The following is a 16,431-nucleotide window of genomic DNA, read 5'->3' as shown; positions in this document are numbered from 1 at the left end:
TCACTCAACTTGAACAGTTGTAACGTTTATTTAAAAGTTCTCTTCACCAACATCGTCCCGTTTACAAAACACTCCTAATCCAACCGACGAACCAAGAAAGGCGACTATGCACATAGAGCCCCACCGCATCTGGCGCAGCGTAGCTCATCATGCCCACTAGAAAATGTACACTCGATCCATCCGCCGGCCGTTTCGTCCAAAACAGGGGATCACCAACATAAGCAGCCGTAGGATCCGAGGAACGCACATTCACGCACAGTTGACTCGAGTTTAGCCCTTTGACCGACATATCACAATCTTTGTTGTACATCGGTGTGGCCTGTTGGATAAATTCGTCGGTCTCATCTGAAAAAGAGTAAAGCGATTTGAGCTAAGCGTCGGATTTCCCTCCAGAACTTCCTACTTACTGATCGCAATCTGTGTCAAGCCGAACGGAGTGTGTGTCTGATTGGTCCACAAGCAAGCTGGATATTTTCTCGTCGAGGAACTATCGATCGGGCGGTCAAGTTTAAGTACTACGATGTCATATTTCTTGGTATTGTTGTCGTACAGAGGATGGCGAATGATTTCCTTTACAGGGATAGTATAATTAGAGGCAATGAGCACAACTGTTGGAAGATCCGGCTGCGCTAGCAAACATTGGGCTCCCGCTAGGATGGCCGCGGGTGTGATGATCGTTCCCGTGCACATCCAGCGCGTTCCGGATCCCGCTTGCCATCCTATATCGACCTATAATACGGAGTTCCATAGGAGTTATAACAACGGGTAATATTATCTGGCTAAATTGCTCAACTGACACGTACAATATGTGGGTAATCATCGTCATCGATGGGTCCTTTCGAAGCTTGAATCCCTCGGGACCGCTCTTCACACTCATCCAGCAGTCGAGCGGCCGGAGACGTTTCATTGACGATGCTCTCGTAAGGGCAGCACACGGTCGTGGGTCGATTGCAGAACACCACCCTCCGGTCGATCGAGAACTCGTATCGTATTCTCGGGCACCGTTCCACATCGACGCACATTCCCTCGCTCTCATCGACGTGCTGGCACCAGTCACCGTGCTCCAGCTCGGAATGCAAAAAGTGCAACGATCCACTGTCCTTTCGGTAGTCGGGAAGTACGATCGACTTTATCCAGTGGACATGCGAAGCCAGTCTTACGCCAACGACGGCCCGTCCAAAGCCACAATCACGTCCGAACGAGTGCAGGCCGTACGCAAACCGTACCGGGCGATCAAACTTATTCACGTTGCCAAGAATCGGTGCGCCGAACGACTGATCGCAGGTGTCTGGTACCAGGTAGGGTTCATTCCCGAGGCACAACTGTTCCGCTACCAATCCCGCCGGAAGTCCTCCACTGAATTCTTCGGAATAGGAGCAGTTGTCGAGTGAAAGTACGTTCACTTGTGCGACAAGTTTCGTCTCTTGTGGCGCTACAAAGAGGAAACCATCAGTTTGGGCCACATCACGAAACTGTTTTAGTCCATAAATACTCACTAAACACATCAACAGACTCGTTGTGCAAGCTAAAGAAATTTAAGTCCACCCTTCCGGTACCAACCACTTCCACTCGATCGCCAGGAATTGTGTCCCCATGCCAAATGCAAGCCGGTACGAAGTTTCCACCGAAGCCAAAACGGTTCTTCACCTTCAGTATGCCAATGTTATTGTACTGAGTTTCCTCCCGATAACCCGGATGATTGTAATGGGTTACCACCGGGTTCTGTTCTCCATTGTAGTTAACGACATGCGATGCACGGATTCTAGATGGAAAAAAAGTGAATTGAATGAAATTCATTGGTGCCAAATAATCTGCTAACAGGCACTCACCCAAATTTGGTGGTACACTGTGCCAGCGTTAGCACCGTGTCCTCATCGATGATCAACCCATAACAGCCGGTACGATCCTTCCAGATGAACCCGTAGGGAATCTCCACCATCGCTTTCGTGTTAAGTGGATCCGTAAAACTAGGACTCACGCCTGGTCGTACCGTCTCTACCGAATCGGTTCTGCTGACCACCACATCCGGTTCGTACTGTCGCAGGTTAACGCGACGAAGTGCACATTCGGCCGGTTTGAACTTCCATTCTGTAAACAAGCACTAACGATAGATAGAACGCGTTCGTCGAGAGAAACGGTATGGTAAGTCCCTACCCCAAGCTTCCTCGCCGCTCTTCTCGATGGTAGACCGGATCCAGTCCACATACGGCTGAACTCGGGTATAAACGGTAGGTTGTGATGTACCACAACGTCCTTCGAACGGTGAGCCGATGCCAACGACGAACGGAGATGACTTAGCATTGTGTTGCAAGCTCACTTGAATAAATCCACCCGTGTTACTCTAGAATAAAAAAAAATATCGGTAATACTTATAGAACCAGCTAACCATATTGCAGTTTAAAAACTTACCAGACACGTATCCGGTCCTATACTTTCAACGCACAGCTCAAGGGATCGATTTCGACCGGGGTTTTCCACTTCCAACGAACTGTTACACAATCCCGGAGAGGTTTGCACTTTCACCTTCGATATCTTATTTGCTCCTAGATTGAGAGAAATCAACTTAGGAAAACTCTAATAACACTCCAGTTATTGCCCTTACCTGAAGCGTCCCATCTTACGGCATCGAGCGTCCGAAATCGAAACTCATCGGAATTCCACAAACAAGCTGGAACCACTGTGGCGTCCAGTCTGAAAGACGGAATTCCATCAGGTTTTTCCACTTCTTCTCTTCGTTACATTTACTTACTGCACCTTCGATGCCAACTTCAACAACGCAATATCGTGCACCCGGTCACCGGCTTTGTACGCGGGATGTTGTATAACTTCGGAGACATTAAACTGCTGCACCGCACGATCGTCGTTCTCCTTCGCTAGATCACCCACACGGACTACATCGGGCGCTACAGCGCTGTTTGTAAGATACGATCGAGATCAAGAAACTATTCTCACATTCACTGCTTGTTGCTCACTTTCCGCCCGCAGTGCAGCTCGCTGACGTTAGGATAAAGTTTTCCCACACGATTACACCAAGACAGCCCCACCGAATCGAGCCACCCGGTCCACCGGTCCAGCCGATGACGGCTGAATGGGGAAATTCCCGATACGGTAAGCGAGGTCGGACGTAGGTTGGGGTTTCCGATGGCTCCACGCTGTTGTACGTGTAGTACCGCATGTGACAATCTTTATAATTAGAGACACACAGAGAGGTATCAAGCGGCAGTGAAATTGAGTACAATGTCACCAAAACATACCATCGAGTGATTCGCGCACGTTTGGCATCATAGCGACCCCGATGTGTTCTTCCGCACGTGCTATCATTACCGATCGACCGGATGGGGCTAAAAATAGACTCACAGTTGTTATAAAACCGGCGTTCCAGTGGAATGCACAACGACGAAACAAATCTTACCGCATCTTCCAAGCAGCAGTATCAGCGCAGGCAACCAAACAACAACAAAGCTTTGCTGCAAGGTCCACATCTTGCCCCCAGCGTAGGCACCTCTCGACTGATACGACTGGCCCGGGCAAGCGCCATGCGAGCACCACCACCCTATCTCTCAAAACCGGGGCAAGTGTAACGATCGAGTGTGAAACTGGTTTTCTTCCCAACCGCGGAAACGTTCGCGTGCGACTTTGAGCTGCAACTCTGTTCAAGGTCGCGAGCTGGTTCATGGGAGAGGTGGGGGCTTCACCCCCAAGCTGACGGTCAGTAACCTGACCACTACAGTTAGTTTACGTTTCAAAGTGATTAATGTTTAAGAAATCTTTCAATTTTTTCTTAACAGTTTACAGTTATATTTTAAACACAAAGTTTTGTTCTGTAACCTTTGTTATGATGTTTGGGATTATTTTATCTTTATTATTGTTTATTTGGGAACTTTTTATCTTTATTATATCTATTTTTTGTATATTATTATATCTTTATACTTGTTTTGTGAATATTTTATCTTTAATAGTGTTTTGTTGTTTGTTTGTGTTTTATTGATTTTTTAATTTACGAAAACTTCTTTACATGTTTATTTCGCAACGAAACTTTACTACTCACCATATTAAACTATCAGTGGTTATTTCTGATATTTTCATTTGATCTTCAGGAACATCTCAGATAAATGTGAAAATATCACAGCAATTTAACCGATCGATTGAAGCTTGCCTCACTGCTTCTCTTTGAATAAAAAAACAAAATTCGCAAAAGCGATTGATAAACTCTGCTACCATACTCTTTCATCGAAACATATACTTGAAAGAAGGTAATAAAAATAATTACAGCTAAATTAAAATTTAGGTAAATTCCCAAACTATGACTCCTGCGATGGTTTTTCCATGTATCTATAATGGGACAAGTTATTTCAATTTTCCTTACGACGTTTACAAGCGAAAACCGGATAGCGCCTTAGGCTACCAAGTGTAGGTACATCATGGAGCGTATGATTGTTGTGTAATTGGCGAAGCACGGCTACATATACACCGTTTTCGAGCCCAGGTAAGCATCGTTCAACTGCTTCTGTATCACCGTTCAACCGCAAGTAAACATTTGACGTCCAAGTAAAATACTGTTGCCTATCTGTGCATAGTCCAAACGTAAATGAATAAAGTTCAATCGCAACGAAACATTTGATGCATCCAAGCGGATACGTTTACATGATAAAGGTTTAACTTCGTTTTGTTGATTTCATTTGCAAAGACCATTAGAATAAAAATAAATATAATTTATAACTAATTTATATTTGTATAATTCAGTCACATTAAAATTTTATGATAATCTGTATTCGGCGTAAAAAATTCTTGATCTTCGTAAGAAGTCGTTTTACAGTTGTTGTAAGTTTTCGTGGATTTCGGGATGACATTTTTTCATTATTTTTGTCTGCCATGTTCGTCAATAACTCACTTGAATGATTAAAAAAGCTCTTTGTGCTCCGCGGCTAATTATTTACCATAAGATTTCCTACTCAATGATTGTTTTCCAACGATTGTAAATAGCGATAATAGGACAAAAACGAATCCGGGCAATATAAACGTGCATTGACACCGGAGGCATAAAATGTTTCGTTGCGTTTGAACTTTATTCATTTACGTTTGGACCATGCACAGATAGGCAACAGTATTTTACTTGGACGTCAAAAGTTTACTTGCGGTTGAACGGTGATACAGAACCAGTTGAACGATGCTTACCTGGGCTCGAAAACGGTGTAACATGGGTTTTAAAACATCCACCTCAACATTCAAATTGAACTGTGTACTTTCTTCAAAAATTGTGTACGTCCAATACTCGTCTCAGGGGTTTGGGTAGCGACATCTGACAAACTGTACCGCATCCAGAACACGCATCCGAACATAAATCCAATATCGTCAAGCCTTTCCAATTAGAGTTCGCTATCGCAAACGAATCCATCTACGGATGAGAAAACTGTGTCCCATAGCAAAAACACGGTTCAACAGTCAACCAACACGAAGCACTTGAACCGTACCGAACCTTCCGTACTCGGGAAGGGAATGGTAAATAAGCTGGACTATTTCATTCGTTACGCCCAACTTAGGGACGAAAGGGCCATCGGACTGGATCTCGGACGATGAGAGCGCTTGCTGCATCGAACCAGGCCTTTTTTTTGCGATACGATATCTGCAAAAGTTTACTGCGACAGAAACTCCTGACCACCGGGAAAGCTCTCCATCAGAAAGTCTGCGCCATTCAATTTCCAGATGCCAACAACAACGAATCTTTTTACTCGTTGATGAATGTTGAAGGTAAAAAATAGTTTAAAATTATTACAAATGAGAAATTATTCACCCAAAATAGTCGGTAAAATATTGTTTGTCGTAAATTTTCGGTTACACAATTGATACTTTCTTTCAAAAGATAGACCTGGCAACGCTACTTGTTGCATTAAAAGAAACACTTAACCAATTCGGCTTGGAACCGGAATTCTGACCCTAAAGCAGTACAAAGAAACAATCCGCATAACTCGCAAATTTAGAAACGGACTTAATTGATCGAGCAAAAACGCAAACTGGCCATAGCAGAAGTAGCAGCGAACCCTTTTCTATAATAAACTGCACACTTAACCGGCCCCGAACTTATGGTGAATGTTTAAGTAGAATAATTCGCTGTACTTCCGAGCCGGTCGCCGGCGAAAGGACGCATTCTGCAGATGTCCACCGTTCCGTCCATGCGGCAGTCAACCCGAAGCATCAGCACAAAACTCCACTTCAAGCGAACCGGAAGCAATGACGACGACGACGACGAGTGTTGTGTCGCGGGCAGCCTCGTCCGGATATCGCTTGACGGTTGATGGAATGTAAAACAGCTACAATTTCTTCGCCGTTGTAACCAGGTCCCCCCCATCCCCGGACCGAGGGATATCCTGTCAGGATACCGTAACGAGTATGCCGGCCTCGACTTTCACCAAAGTTTACGCTCCATTTTCCACCGGCCCTCGGAGAGCTCGGCTCCTAAACCCAAAATCCCGTGGCCAGCGCTAGGGATCTTTTCGTCAATCGACAAGAACGGGGATCCGAAACTAGTCGGTCAAATGGCCCGGCGCTGGCAATGGCAGAAGTGTACCGCTCGTGGCACCACAAGCCAATGCGCACCGGAAGCGTACCATTACGCTTAATGAGCTTCAAAAGGAACCCACTAGGGTTTTGTCGTCATGGGCAAAGTTTCCTACCGGAATCGGTCGCTTTCGCGCGCGCTCTCACCGGGTAAGGGATGGACATTGAAAGTTTAGCGACATCTTCGGAGGGCGACCCTCCTGCTTTTCGGACCGGGTTTTCCCTTCTGGCGGGCAGAAAGAGGAAGCACAAACCATCGTCCAAGAGCACGCTAAGCTGGCCAATTAATTTTCACTGGGCCTCCCCCGTGCATGAACCCTCCCGGACACCGGGCATACGGTTGACCAGGGACTAAGCGTGCGAGGGGACGATTTTTACCGTCGAGCATTCGAAAGGACTTATTATGGAGGACCCTCCGTTTTGTAGTTTTTAATTCACCCTCGTTTGTGCCGTGAAGCATGATTGTTTCATTGTTTTATTTTTGCTTACTGGGAGTTTTTATTAACGTTGTTTCCAAGTTTCCGCAGCCGAACGACGGAAGGACAAAAGCGATGGGATGGGCGAGATAATTATTTTCCATTTCCCGGCACGCTGCCGGTAGATTTGATCCGAGTTTGATGAAGCGGTAACTTTTCGTTCGTTTTCCAAAATAAAACGTCTATCTGATGCCTTTGTTGAGTTAAACGATTTAAGGAAAATGGGAAGTGAAAAAAAAAGTAACAAAATCACATTCCTTTTAAAGGACACGATTTGTAGCCTGAAAACTAAAAATTAAAGTGAAAGAATAATCTCTTCACATAACTTTACTGCGCTTTGTAAAGAAAACCCACCTTCTTGATCGTTACGATGAAAACCTGTAGCCAGTAAAAGATTATCACCATAAAATGTAATTGAATTTCCACCCGGGAAAGGAAAGCCACTTCCGGCGCACTCTGCATTACCGCTGGCGGCAAATGAAGTTAATCAAAACAGCACCGTAGGAGAATAATATTTTTTCATCCGTCAGCGCTGTACCCGGCCGAAGCTACCAACCCAGCCGAACGTCCGATGGAAATATAAATTGTTAAAAATAATAGAATCGCTCCTCGCTCGGGTCCAACCTGGCCCGCCGAAGATGCGGCAAGCATTCCAGCTTTCCGAACAAATTGTTTTCATTTCCAAGCCGCAAATGTTCGCCGCTCGTCGATCACTTGCACTCGGCAGTCGGTCCTTCGACCGACACGGAATCCGACCTTCCCTTGTGCACCATCCCCCCAGCTTCCGTTTCGATGGAGACATAAAGTTGAAACAAATTGATCTCTTCCGCCCGCTCCCGGTCGAGTCGATTCGAGCGGAATAATATCAAAATACAAGATGGAACGAAAAATAAATTGTCCTGCCAGGCGAGAGCGCTACCAGCTGCTATTTCCGGGGAGGGTTCTCCAAAACGAACGAACCTAGGGACGGGAACTTTCTCCCCCCCCCCCCCCCCCCCCCCTGTCCTTGAGTTCGAGCGCCTCATTACCCCGCGGACAGGCCATGGACGATTTGTTTTCTGTTACGTTTTATCGCTCCACTTTTGTGATTCGATATTTGAATTTTGTCATCCAAGTTTTTGCCACAGGGAAAACACACACACACACACACACGCACACGCTGACAAGTGAAGCGTCCCAGTTTCCCGGTTCGTGAAGTTCGGCTTCATTTTGATTTCGCAAATCAATAAAAACAATACTGGTGATTGATTTCTGCTTTAAATTTCCATCTACAACTTTAGATTCCCTATCCACGTTGCCGGATGCATTAGCATAAGGGCACCGAGGGTCGAGGGTTAACTTTTCGGCCTTGGTCGGCTGCGTCGATTTATATTTCGGGGAAGTTTGGCATCAAACGGATGGTGTACAGATGCCCTTTCTAGGCCAAGTTTCAAATAAACTTTGTTTTAAAGTCAACCTTATTGGTTGTTTGTATTTTTCTTTCCAGTCGGTATTGATCTGGTTTCTTCTGGATGAACCAAATTTTATAGAATAAAATAATATTGGCTCCCAAATATTAGCTTTTACTGATTTATATCATCACAAATATTTTTAAACACGAAAACAAACGAAAAACGTACAAAATAAAACAGCAGTAAAACACCACTTGATCTCAACCGAATGATTGATGTAGTGTTCATTGCTTTCGTTGATCAGGTTACCCTTTTTTTTTGTTTTCACTCTTCAAACAGGGCCACCGATTCCACAAACCCGCCACACGGCAAAACCATTTATTTCTCCGGCAAAACTAACCCATCGCGGGAGACAAACAACCGAAACAATGCCGGTGATTGATTGAAGGAATTATATTTCTATCGATAACCTTTGCGGTTTCCCCCTTTTCCAGCCACCCAAAACCCCCCTGAAGCGGTGGATGAATCCCTGAAGCGCAGTACGCAAATCGTTTCCCCCGGGGTGGTTCATCCCTTTGATTGCATGCCATTTATGGCGCACAGTTGACTCAACCGAAGGCATCCGTTCCGGCACGGCAGGGCATCATACCGTACGGGTTGGTTTGCCAGCATCTACAACCGAGCCCGTCTTCCGGGAACGTTTCGTAAAGCTGAGAAGCTCCCGACGGGTGTTCCGTTGGCTCATATTTTAACCGCACCGAGCGATGGCTTCCGAGGATTTCGTGAGTTACCGCGGATGGACCGGGTTTGTTTTTGTTGATCAACGTAATTTAGTTTCGCAGTAGCTTATTCTGTTTTACTTTAATCCTTGTGAGCGGTGAAAGGAAATAAATTTAACGTTCCAGTGTGTCACGGGACATTGTAACAGAGACTTTTCACGCTTACCTGTTTTAATGTAAGACGATCATCAATAAATAGTTGTGTCACTAAAATTATTCACCGGTTCGGAAAACAAACAACCTTGGTGGAAAATCATTTTTATCGTTTTCCATTTACTTTCCATCATACCCTCCCGGTGAAGTGGATAAATCGGTGAATCAACCACCCTCCGGGACGCCCAAAAGCCGGAACGCCAGAACAGCAACCGACAAGCAAGCGGAAACTGTCACTTGATCACTGACGTTCGGATTTAACCGACCAAATCTGGTACCATTTGTTCCGCCCGATTGCATCCCGCGAACAGCCAGCTGGTCCTGGGTGTCACACGGAATTTTCCCGGGACGAATGAACCCCCCCAGGGTTCCGGGGCAGGCTGCGAGTGAAGCCGGATGACGGATGAAAAATTAAAATATATTTCATAAATTTCCATAACATAATTAATCAACGGTACGGGGCAAAGGTGGAGGCATGGAGGCGATGGAGGAAGTAAGTGCTTTTCGAAAGCTGTCTCGGTACTCGTCTCTTTCTCTCGTCGTCGGTGTACGGTGTGCGTGTATGTGTGTGTGGCTACGGAGCACCGGATCCTTGTTATCCCGGGAACCGATCGTTCCGGGCGAAGAGGGCGCAAGTTTTTCACCGAAATTGTCAAACACCTGCCAACCCGGAGGCTGCAGTCGAGCACCATATCATCTGGCCCGGTCAGGGGGACATAAATCTAGAGCAGCGTTAGGACCTAGGATGGGCTGCCCTGTGCGTGCTGTGGATCGGAGCACTTGCGAGGCAGCATTTTCCCTGGCAACGCTAGGTGAACGTCATGTCATTCGGTTGGCAAATTTATAGCATTCATTTGCCTTTCAACCTGCTCGTCCGTCTTTCACCTGTCACATCGGGCCATCGGGGGAGCCAACCGGTTGACTTTGTGCCAGGAGGACGCTGGGGATCGGTTGGTACGCTTTTCCGACATCATTACTCCCGGCCGGCCTAAAAAACGGGGTTTGGCCCGGAGTGAGGTTCATCAAAATGTTCATTACCGTGAAATGGCCCGAAGATGATGTGCCGGGTCGGTGACGGTTCCGGAAAAACAAAGGTACGCTTATCTCGTGCACCTTTCGGATCCCCGACCCCCGGGAAGGTGGTGCGTGTTTGCGTGTAGAAATAATAAACGTAAAATGTGGGACTTGCACGAAACCGTCCCGCAACCAGCAACCTGTAGTTGGATGAGTTGAGCCGTACCGCTTCCTATTGATGGTCATAAACTTTTGACACTTTCGGGAGCCAACGACAATCGGCGTTGTCAATCTAGAGCGTCGATTTAATGATAAGGCGCGTCTACCGAGGGTCGACATCAAATAAAACCCCACGCAAGCCACCCAACTACAAGAGCATATCCAATGGCAAACCCCTTATTGACGCCATCGGCCCAAATTTAACCATCGGTTGCAAAGTGTCCATCAACGCTTGGTACCGCCTGAGAACTGTTTGCCGCATTCCGGCAACGTCTGTGCCAACCACCAACTTGCGTCTGCAATTAAACGATTGATTAAATGATAGGCATTAGAACGAATCGTAATGGGCGCTCGTAAATTGGTTCCCATTAATTTTCCCGACCGCCAAACCGGGGTTCACACTGGCGTAACGCGTTTTCCTCCTCCTAAAGCCGAATGGGGCGTTTAAAAATGTAACATCTATTCGAGGGCCGATTTGATTTCCTTGTAATTACAAATAATTAATCAATCGAACTGTGACTTTCATAAGTTTGCAGGCTGAAAAATCTTTTAGAAATATTAAATCAAGCGGAAAGGCGAATATGGAACATTATGCAAAATTAATTAAATACACAATTAATTAATTATACAAAACCCATGGAGATCCTTCTGAAAATCTTTCTGAATGTTACAACTATTACAGTTAAGCACAACGTAATCCAAGATATTTTGAAAGTTTTTTATGTTTAAAATTGAAAAATTAGATGTATTTATCACTCTGAAAGTAGAAGACACACAAATCATAGTGTTATACTATTTGTTTTGACAGTTTTTGCTTGTCAATTCTGTAGCTTGAATCTTTTGAAATCAACTATTTTTTACGAGAACAAGTTTGGTTAAATGTTTTGGATCATGAAAATCCTGAACAAGTCTTGTCGATAAAAAAGTATTGAATTTTTATTTATTTATATTTATTATATTTTTATAAAATAATTTAACGTCTCTTTATTGAAAAGTATTAACTCTTCTTAATTTATTGTAAATGATCAATTTTATCTAGATGCAAAACGAAATTTATTATGATTTCCTAACGTTTGTGTGTATAATCCTTGCAGTAGATCTATCTTCAGACCTTCGCAATGGCTGTTTCTTTTATGAAACATGATGAGAGCCTCTAAATGTTAATAACTTTCAAGGATTTGTTCTATCAGAGAGTATCTACTTCAAATTATACTTCAACCAAATATATTTCACTTTGTCCGTTCCAGGTTTAGCTGCTAGTGGAGGCAGTGTTTTCCCCCAACCATAGCCATTTCCACCCAGTCCAAATCTTCCCTTTTTCATACAGGGATTTGCCTTTCATACACCAATTTGCCATGAAACACTGGAAATTTGCATAAAAGGTCTAACTTCTCCGGTTCTACCTCAGCGGAGGACTCTACAACCGACTTGTTACGGTGTAAAACCGGTCCCAAAATGAGTGTTGGAGCAAATTTAAAGTTTCGGAAACGTGCACGCTCGGGGGGGAAAAAAGTGAAACCATAATCGTCCGTTCTCGGTTGAATGCGATGGAACATAAAATGTGTGAAAGCTCTCTCATCGTTCGACCAATTGGCCGTATCTCAAAGCCCGGCCCACAATGCATTGTACTCACATGAAGCTGTCTTGTACGTCCATTTTACGGTCATACGGTTTCGGGTTGAAGAAGAAAAAGGAGGGGGAGGGGAAGAAAAAATCATGACTCCATCCCCAACCGTTTATCTTGCACCAGAAAAAGGAACCCCAAAATGCTAATCCTCCCCAACAATGGCCCACAGCATCAACCGGGAACGTATTATTTAATTCATGCAATACAGCACCAGGTTTTACTGGCGCATTTGTTTAGTTTTCGGAGACGAAAACCCGCACAGCGCACCGGCTAGCAGGGTTTGTCTTCAGCGAGGATTTGCCGCCCCATAAAAGATATAATCAGTTCCTTCCGGTTTTCCGCAGCACTTGCTGCAGTTGCGAGGGAAGGAAAGATCCGCCAGAAATCCTCCGGTATTTGCGTTCGAGATTCCCGGGAACCGGGAACCGAACAAGATCCCATCGAAGTAAACACACACACAGCTTGGGAGAAAATTCCGGAGATGAAGTCTAGTTCCGTTCGTGGTGGGATGCTTATCCTACCGATCCCCAACATGTACTACCTTTCCGGAACGCAGAAGTGAACGGGGTGAGGAACGAAACCTGGATCGTCAATTTAATTTGTCCCTTAATCCAATCTTTATCCTCTCACCGGAATCATACCGCTTTTTACACATACACGCACACACACACACGCGTGGCGCACGAAAGGAAGAGAAAAGATAAAAAAGTTTTCACATCCCGGCCATTTCCGCGTCTATTTGGAAAGGGCGGGAAACTAACCTGGTACCTTGTACGCTACCGTGTTGGATCTGATTTTTACCTTTCGCTTTCGACTCAACTCCCGCGCCGAAGAAAATTGCATTAGAATGAAGTTATTCCTTGCTGCCGGCTTCCGGGAAGAGCTCGCCAAAACTCCAACAAAACGCACAACTAAATCCGAACACGAGCTGGGTTGTAAATGAGGTTGATTGTTTTATTTTCCAACTTGTAATTTTCCCTCGCAGGCAACCCTCCCGAAAAAAACGATGGGAGCGGGAGATGCAAAGGGCATCATTATGCTGACCCCACGGAGGGTTGTCGAGAAGATGGAAAAACAAGCAAGCCATTATCGAAGCCATCCATCGTATCGATTAGTATTTGATTAACACGGACCGTGGGTCGGCACGCACGCAAACGAACGGGACGGCACGCACATCGGGATAACGGCCGGGGACGTCGTGCCCGGTGTCGGGTTCGTGCGTGCGTGCGTCCGTGCCCAAATACCCAACATAACTCATCGCCAAAACCTCCACCGACTGACTTACAAAACGGCTCTCCTCGGCACGTTGTCCATCCAAGCAAGCGGGGCGAGGAAAACTACCGAAAAACAACCCGTCTACCCACCAAACCCCGCAGGCTATTGATGAACAAGCGAAAGTGATTTCGGCATCACCGAGCGCCCACTTTCCGGAGGGAGCGCTGAAAGATGAAAGGCTCTCTCGCTGAGGGGAATATTAATGTCGGCATCGGCTGCGAACTGCTGGTGCGTACCCGGGGTATCGTCTTAAGTGCTTCACAGTTCCTTCCTTGCGAGGATCGCGGTCGCTAGGGAAATGGTTTGTTTTTCCCACACTGCTTCCAACGTGCATGTTGTTGTGAACCGCTTTTCAAACCCCCGAACCAAAGGCCACCGTGAAGAAACAGATTAGGCAAAAGACGACGGTCGGACTAAAAACCGAAGGCGACCGTGGTGGCCTTTAAAAACAATGTTCCCCCGCACTCGCACCCGGACTATGTTCATTTTTGCGCCCCGGGAAAGGTTTGTTTTCGCTCTCCTCCCCCCCCCCCCCCTCCCCTTCGTCAACGTCCTCGCCTTAAACTCGTCAACGTTGTTGTAACGCTTTCGGAAACATCCTTCCCGACCTTTCTCCCATTTTTTTTTCTGACTATGCAATTAGAAGGAAAATAACGATCCAACAGAGTAACACCTAAATGGACGTGTTTGAGTTGGCCCTCATTGTAAATACCTTGGAGAGGGGGGAAAAAGGGAGTTCGGTTTTCGATGCAGGGTGGAAAGTTTTCGACAGGCGGTCAACACTCCTCGCCCCCTCCCTCAAACTTTTAGAATGGGAAATCCATTAGGTGTGAAATGAAGTGTAAGGATGCGTGTTAATCTGAAGCAGGATATATTAAAGATTTATAGTCGAACCCCTCCGGATTCACTGGGGAAACTTTTCCTAAACTAAGCTGCTCACTATGGGGAACGATAAGGGAGCTGTTGGTGAATGGGGAGCTCGTTCGAAATTGGTTTACTCTTTCGAGGAATGTGTTAGAGTTTATTTGCAAACATCGATAAACTATTGAACCTAACAATTTTCCCGAGATACCCTTCTAAATTCCAGGGATTTCAAACCATAGACATGACAACGACATGAACAGTTCCGGGTTCTTTTGATAGGCAAACGATTACCCTGTAAAACCTGCCATCTGATCATCAATGTTATCGATGTCTATTTGTTTCGCATCGAAATGCTTGATTCAATAAATCAATTCAATTCAGAAATACCGACACAATTCTTTGTAAATTTCTCGTACCATTTCATTGCGTACAGATGGGAAAGGCTGGTTGAACTCTAGCATTTACCAAACATCTGAACACATAGCAAAACAAATAAACTGTGAGACATAATCTGGGATGAGCATTTGGGTAGGATACCTCAACCACGGATGGTTTATTTATTTTTTTCAATCGAGTTTCGTAAGTCGTTTCCATTCGATGTTTTAAATTCATTTTTTTTAGGTAAACCCACAGCCGAAAGTGTTCATTTCTAGATAAGTTTGGTCTGGTTAAAATTCGTGCATTTTACGCCAGCATAAGGAAACAAAACAAAACCACTTTTTAAATATATTTAGCTGTTGAATAATAGTGCCTAATGTCAGTCTAAATAGAAATTAACCAAACAATGTTATAGCAGTTGAAAATAAGTTTGTCTAGTTATGACTTTGGATGAGAGGAAACTGAAAGATGCACAATTGAGTTACATCTGTTTATTCTTTTATGAATAAATCTAAAATAATGTGCTTAAGACAAACTTTTTTATAAACAATAATATAATTTTGTTTACATACCTGGACTGATGTACCACACGATTGTAACTCGTTGTCTAGATGATATAAATTGTAGGCTGACAGAAGAAATTGACACTACACAAGAACCATCATCTAACATTAGCTTTCTGTTTGTCGTTTCATCAACCTACCAATCTCAAACCCTTTTTGTCCGCCACAGAAGTTGGAAACCATAGCATCAACAGTCTTATCTCAAATCAAAAACCCCTCCGCCATCATCTGCTGAGTGGTAATGAATGTTCACAACGATGAAAATAATAAATGCATAGTAGGAAAAATAAATGAGCATCCCGAAAAAGCATCTCTCTTACCTTCACTTTACAAGCTCTATAGACTGGTTGGTTTAAGATTTATAAACTACAAGAAACAAAGCATAGAAGCGCTCGCAGAAGCTTCCAGCGGCGAACGATTTGTTTCCGAGCTAAATAGTTACAAGGCGGTAAACACATCTCCATGCACACCCTCCACGGACATCCCCACCGGTTGCCGGAATGGCGAAGTTGCCGGAAGTTTCTAATTAAAACTCCGCGTTCGCCCGAAAACCACCCCCGAGGGGTGCTTATAACCCCGTTTTCGGTTGCACGAATTCTTTCAACCCTTCCGGCTTGTACCGGTGGGACTCCGTCGACCAAATCCCGCTTTGTACTCTCCCTCCTTCCAACTCCAAAAAACTAACCCCCCTTAGCCTGACCCGCAAAGGTTGCAACTATGTACATTTCCTGGCAGCTGCCAAGTAAAGCTCCCCGGGAAGGCTTCGGGATGAACTTTCCATTCGACGACGTTTCGCAATCCCGCAAGTGTGCATCGTACTAATGCATACACAACCCCCGGGGTTCCAAATGAAAAGTTCCGCTGCCTGTATGCTTTCTTTCCCGGATGTGTGTTTATTTTCTTTTTCTTTCATTTGAACTGCTTCTTGTACGCCGTCTTCGATAATCCTTTCGACGGAATTCGACGATCCAAAATCCAGCGGGGGGGCTGCCAATGGTGTGTTTGTAATTGTTTGCACGAACCAAACAAACAACCGCGCTGCCGACGTCATCTTCAATGAAACGCTGCGAACCGGTTGTACGAGGAAAATGTTTGCTGATTACTCCATCGGGGTGCAGATGCGTCAGGAAAGTGCAT

At 45.1% G+C, this 16,431-nt stretch overlaps 1 protein-coding gene across 1 annotated transcript; it reads right to left on the bottom strand.

Moving 5' to 3' along the window:
- Nucleotides 1-61: 61 nt before the first annotated feature.
- LOC131293067 (uncharacterized) lies at nt 62-3,285 on the bottom strand. The gene is made up of 11 exons (XM_058321147.1): nt 3,255-3,285; nt 2,973-3,183; nt 2,750-2,911; nt 2,603-2,691; nt 2,410-2,543; nt 2,155-2,341; nt 1,830-2,088; nt 1,497-1,762; nt 804-1,432; nt 408-729; nt 62-345 (listed from the first exon to the last, which is right to left on the bottom strand). Exons 1-11 carry the CDS (start codon nt 3,283-3,285, stop codon nt 62-64), a joined length of 2,574 nt encoding a protein of 857 aa, XP_058177130.1.
- Between the last annotated feature and the right edge of the window lie 13,146 nt (nt 3,286-16,431).

Source organism: Anopheles ziemanni, chromosome 2 (genome assembly GCF_943734765.1).
Source record: "Anopheles ziemanni chromosome 2, idAnoZiCoDA_A2_x.2, whole genome shotgun sequence".
Lineage (NCBI taxonomy): Eukaryota > Metazoa > Arthropoda > Insecta > Diptera > Culicidae > Anopheles > Anopheles ziemanni.
This window is presented reverse-complemented; position numbering and strand designations above follow the sequence as displayed.